Source organism: Rhagoletis pomonella, unplaced genomic scaffold, assembly GCF_013731165.1.
Source record: "Rhagoletis pomonella isolate Grant_MI unplaced genomic scaffold, Rhpom_1.0 Rhpom_scaffold_00002, whole genome shotgun sequence".
NCBI lineage: Eukaryota > Metazoa > Arthropoda > Insecta > Diptera > Tephritidae > Rhagoletis > Rhagoletis pomonella.
The window spans coordinates 53140042-53146198 of record NW_023458556.1 but is presented as its reverse complement, the minus strand read 5'-3'; the positions used below and the strand labels follow the sequence as shown (position 1 = coordinate 53146198).

The window sequence follows — 6157 nt, the reverse complement described above, 5'->3', positions numbered from 1 at the left end:
CATGAAAACACATATATGTATGTACGTACTAGGGCATTCAATCCGAAGCATTTAACAATCCCGGCATTTTGGGATGCAAAAATTCTAATCCCGGTGTACCCGGATTTTTCGTGATTTCGACTCTATCACCACTTTCGCATTTAACAGTAGGTTCGACTTTTTTAAACCACACAGATTCATTGGCACCGTTTTTGGTCTTACAGGGATCATGATGCACCTTAGTAAAAGAGTCCGTAATTTAATGTCTAAATATTTGTATAGTGTTCTTAAATGTCTATATTAATTGTAAAAACTCCTAGCTAATATCTTCAGAAATTCAGTTTCCACGAAACGGCTACAAAAACAAAAAATTGTGTTTTCAATTGCTACCAGATTATTCGTTACTATACAGTTCTTGCATAAAGTGTTTGAACAAGTACAGTTATTCAGGCAGGTTCTGAAATTCACGTCCGAGTGCAATGGGCTCACGTTCACTTTGAATCAAAATTTTCGTGTTCTGTATATCTGGTTTTTCATGCCAAATGAATAATTTTTTTCGTTTTCAACATCTCTTTAATTCCGTGACTCAGTAAAAATCTCGGGATCCCAGAGCTGTAGTCCCGGGATTTCGGGACATGGAAAAGTGTCCCGGAATCCCGGGATTCTGGATCACGGGATTGAATGCCCTAGTATGTACATATGCCATGAAAGAATAAACTGGCGGCGAAGAAAAATGTCTTCATGGATAGCCGTACACACTACATACATATGTACATACACAAGCGATTATATGCTACAAATTGTGTCAATTTCTCAAATCATTTCTATCCTCTTTATTTAGCCATTTTCCCCACACATGGGGATATGTTTTCATGTACATACATATGTACGCAGTAATTCAATTGTGTGTGTTGTTAAATAAGGCTTTTCTTACCTTTTAACCAGGCGTGCGCTCCAATGGCATGCGTTTAAAAAATGAAGCCAACCAGCTGCCCGAAGAAAGGCATTTCTAGTGCACACACACATTCTTATAAAAATGTACTTTTTTAGGCCCAAAAGTAGCTCTTATATACATATGTATGTACATTAGGCAATGGTGAAAAACGGACATAAATACATATTTTCTTTGTCAAAATTTGGTAAAAAAGTTACCGTAGGGAACTCCGAGAAAAAATTTTACACGAAAAAAATGCATACATATATGTTAATCAAATTTTCATATGTAGTACAAAAACACGCATAAACATACATACAAAAATCTAGTCAACGAAATAAAAAAAAATAATAATTTTAGAAACCAAAATTTATTCACAGTCATAATTCGGTTGACCAGGAATTTTCCATTCATTAGTTCATTTTTTTTCAGTACAAAATTTTTTTCTCGAAGTTCCCTGTGGGAACTTTTTGTACAAAATTGAAAAAAAAAATAATTTTGGATATCTCATCATTAATCATTCTCCCGCCATGTAGTAGAAGATCCGAATTAGGCACAACCTTCGGCCATTTGTTTAATGGACGAAATCTATTTTGTATGAAATTTAACGTGTTAGGAAATATTTCGCGATTGGGTTGCCTGATAAAATCCTGGCCAGACATTTTTAATTAAATATTTAAAAATTATTATTTTTTTTTTAATTTTGCACTCATATGTATGTTTAATGAACAAAATACATATATACCAGTCGAAATAATAAAGCCTATAGAATATTTTTAACAAATGCAAGAGCATATGCATAAGATCCTGAACAGCCCTACTATGTTTTCGCTTTACATACAATATTAATTGATCCTAAAGATCAACCAAAATTCTTTTACAGAAAGATATGTATGTATAAATATTCGTGACGTATCGTATATATGTATACACATTGGCAACGTTGAGTTCATACAAACCCTGCAGGAAAATTAGGAAGTTTTCTGTCTTTTACTTACCACTATCAGACTAGATAGAGAGTACTTACCGCCGAAAATAGAGTTTCAAAAACCTTTCGACGCCATTTTCCCCAGAAATCATCCAAGAAGATAAGGCCTTCTTAGCGGTAGCCATTCTAAAAGCTTACCTTAGAAGGGGTGAAAGAAGGGTCTTCCTGCATTCCGTCTCTTCTATAATTGTGTATTCGTTTATTCCTAAAAATTGTGCCCTTCTTTTGTGCAAAATATGTTTGATTTGACAATTAACACTGTAAAGCTCATGATTTTATTATGATAATTTATTTAATACTACTTTCGCCATTTTAAGCAGCAATCTGTTTTGCAGTGCAGAAATCTCCGCTAAGAAAGCTTCAAAGGGCAGAGAACGTGCGTTGTTTACCTTACTAGAGTGTGACATGAATTAAATATGCGGCAGTGCACCCTACAAAATAATTTTTGGAAACAATTCTGTGGGTAGTGAAAGTAGAAGCCCTTCAACTTATGCCAGCTCATTCCAAAAATAAAGGAGAAAGAAATGCCGAGTTGAAGTCCTTTTGATGGATTTTCCACGAAAACCATGCGGTACTCATTCAAAATATATATATAGGCCTCTTCCGATCACACATCCTCTAGATCACTGAGAAAGTCACCGTGAAGTGTTTTTACTATAGCTGGGTTATAGCACAGCAGGTTTTGTGAAGTCTCGTTCTCTTCGTCATCCAAAAAACTTCTGTAGTTGTCAGTCTTGGAAGAAAAAGTCTAGAGGTCCGGTAGATTGGGCCTACAGGCAAACGACTACTGTTGTAGCTGTCGTGATGTTGAGGAAATTGTTTCGTTCTTCCGTTATGATTATGAGCGTCTTTCCGAAATGGATTCAGCCAGTATCTATGATTTTGAACGCTTACTCAGAGCCAGAGTGTTCAGATTTGGTGATTTTTTTGAGATATTTGCGCGTAAAAATTTAGGAAACCGCCTTTGGCGATTTTTGGCGATTTTTCCCCTTCATTTCAATGTTCTGTGCGCTATCATGTAAATGCGTCGAAGCACGTGATGAGTAGGTTATGGAGTTAGAGCTTTAATTTTGATGTGCCAACACTGTTTATTTTTATCAATTTTGTTGTAGCATATCGAACATTAGCCAATATTAAACCACCATTTGTGACAACTCCCTATGAATGTTCAACTTGCAATTTCATATAATAGATTTATTAATTGCGCATTCCTATTGGGAAATGTGTTCAAACACATTTTTTATTTAAGTATGAATATTTTTAAAGAAAATTGTTTGTACATCACTACCATATAAGAGATTTGTGTTATTTATTATTACCCTGAAGGCATTATATTCGTTTTTGGTTTTAAAAACTATATTATAACAACATCGCATTTTTAAAATAAAAGATTTCCTAAGACGATTTAAAGAATTTTATAAAAAAAAAAACGTTGGCGATTTTTTGGTGATTTTTTTTTTTCAGAAATAGCTCATTTCTTTTTAAACAATCTGGACACCCTGCTCAGAGCAACGAATTGATTTTATTGCTAGGGTAAGAGGAGGAACGATTTGGCTGGTTAGCGGTGCGTACTACCACTCCATGGGACCAGTGGCAGATACAGAATTTAATTGGAGCCAAAAAAATTACAGCCATCTAACCCTAATTTATTTTTCATGGAAATATAGGTTCGAGTATTTTTATGAAGTGTGAAGTAAAGTGTTTTGGGATATAATATTACTTTTCATTTTGTGAAAATATATGTCAAGGACTAAATGTTAACTACCACATCCTCGAATTTCGTCCTTCTAACTTTATTATTTTCTTCTTCTTCTTTTTTTGGCGCTGTAACCGCCTAAGCGATTTTGGCCGATTTCAGCAAAGCACGCCAGTCGTTACTCCTCTGTGCCAACTTACGCCAATTGGAAACGCCAAGTGAAGCCAAGTCCTTCTCCATCTGATCTTTCCATCGCAGTGGGGGCCTCCCTCTTCCTCTGCTACCACCAGCGGGTTCCGAGTTGAATACTTTCAGAGCTGGAGCGTCGGTGTCCATTCGAACGACATGACCAAGCCAGCGGAGTCGCTTTATTTTAATTCGCTGCACTATGTCCATATCGTTGTAAAGCTCATACAGCTCATGGTTCCATCGTCTGCGGTACTCGCCGTCGCCAACGCGTAAAGGACCGTAAATCTTCCGCAAAATCTTTCTCTCAAACACCCCAAGAGCCGCCTCGTCGGATGTTGTCATTGTCCATGCTTCTGCGCCATATACCAGCACGGGCATGATGAGTGACTTATAGAGTGTGGTTTTCGTATGTCGAGAGAGGACTTGACTTCTGAATTGCCTACTCAATCCAAAGTAGCACTTGTTGGCAAGGGCGATTCTGCGTTGGATTTCAATGCTGACATTATTATCGGTGTTAAGCTTGTTCCCAAGTAAACGAAATTCTCTACTTTATTAGTTTTAGATAAAGAAAATTTTATACTTCTCTTAATAAGATATTGATAGTTACAATATACATACATAAATAAAGATACTTGAATCATTATTATGGAACCATGTATGCACTCTAAAGAAACAAACTGAACCTATGCTGTACGGTTTAAGTACTTTAATTGTTTTGTATACAAGGGCGTAGCCAACCTTTCACTTGAGGGGCAGGAGTTTATATAGAGGGAAAAAATTTGTTTAACTAAATTTTTTTTTTGTATATAAATAGAAATTTGTGGGTTTAAGAAAGTATGAGTTTTCTGGTATCCTTTAGAACGATACCAATTTTCTAAAAATCGGTTTATAATTTTTTTGTTTAAAATATTTTCTTTATAAAAAAAGGTATTTTTTTATTTAAAGTGTTTTTTTCAAATTTTTATATACGAATTATATAAATATGCATACCAGAAAAAAGGGGGTTTAATCACGTTCACAACGATACCAATTTTTTAAAAATAAGTTTAAAATTGTCAAAATAAGGTTATATACCATTTAGATAAGACCAATAGGCACACTACGTCTATATTATTAGTTTTTTAGTTATTAACATATAATAATAAAAAATAATTTTTTACCAAAGGCCCTATTTCGAATTTCGAAGGCCCATATCTCGATTTCGGAGGCTAACTTCGAAAAACGGAGAAATTACTTTTTTAGCTATGACTCAATCTCTTAAAAAACTTGGTTTGGTCCAATACCCAACCGAGTGCCGTACAGTGTAATGATTCCATTATCTTCATTTATATATAATGTAACTATCAAATCTTATAAGAGAAGTGTAAATTTTTTTATCTAAAACTAATAAAGGTAGAAACACGAAATTCGACGATGTAGTAGTTTACATATTAGTCCTTGATATATGTATATATTTTTTTAAAGGACATTTTCAACACTAACATTTAACCGACACCCATATTATTGCTTTTCAATGCACTAAATCTTTTAAATAATTTTTTTATTCAATCATATCCCAGAAATTTCAAAGTCCTTTAAAAAAAATCCTGACGTCAGAGAGAAAAACTAAAAACGCAGTAATACTAAAGTTGGCGCCTAGTTTTGTGAATATATTGTGTGTTTCGTGTGTTTTAAAATTTTTGGTTTTTGTCGCACGGTGTTACGAATCTATAAGTAAAAAAAGTTTCAATCAGCTCCAGATTTTGAGAAAAATTAGGACAAAGTGTCAAAAATCGAATTTTTTGCAGTATTTGAGAACTTCCAGCAATAAAACAAAAGCTGACACAACCTTCCACTTAAGCTTAAATTAAAGCCAGAGCAACAAGTTAACAAGCCATACTTCGAGACGAGTTTCACTACATTTCGGGTCCTTGGAGTCGCCAAGTCGACTACGTATTATGTTTCGGCTGCGGAAAAACAGGCGATCATTTTTTCATAAAACTATTAACAGTTTACCAAAATAATCTAAAATGAGTATCATTTGCGAATTGATTTCCCTACAGGGAGAATATCTTCAAAAGCTCAAATGTACAATTTTACGAGAAAAAGGAACAACTACAATGCACCGTGAAAAAAAGCGTATCAAAAATTAAAAGGCCAAAAAAAACAGCTAGGAAAAATTTACAATAAAGGCAAACACGAGTATGTGCCCCTCAACCACCCATCTTGCCCACCATACTTACACACAACTACATATTTAAATACACATTGGAACGACTTGCGGGCCTCCGCATTGTTGTCGTGTTGCGGCTTATTTAGTGGGGAGATGAATTGTGAATTGGTGTTGACAGTGGTGGTGGTGGGGATGGCGGGGAATATGTAAAAAAGGAGT

General features: G+C 34.9%; 1 protein-coding gene across 1 annotated transcript in view; it reads right to left on the bottom strand.

The window, feature by feature from the left end:
- Positions 1 to 37: 37 nt before the first annotated feature.
- LOC118753739 overlaps positions 38 to 6157 on the bottom strand; it is a 9308-nt gene continuing 3188 nt past the window's right edge. The window contains exon 2 of the mRNA XM_036488611.1: positions 38 to 217. Coding sequence (XP_036344504.1) covers positions 38 to 217 — 180 coding nt within the window. The remainder of the gene's footprint in view (positions 218 to 6157) is intronic.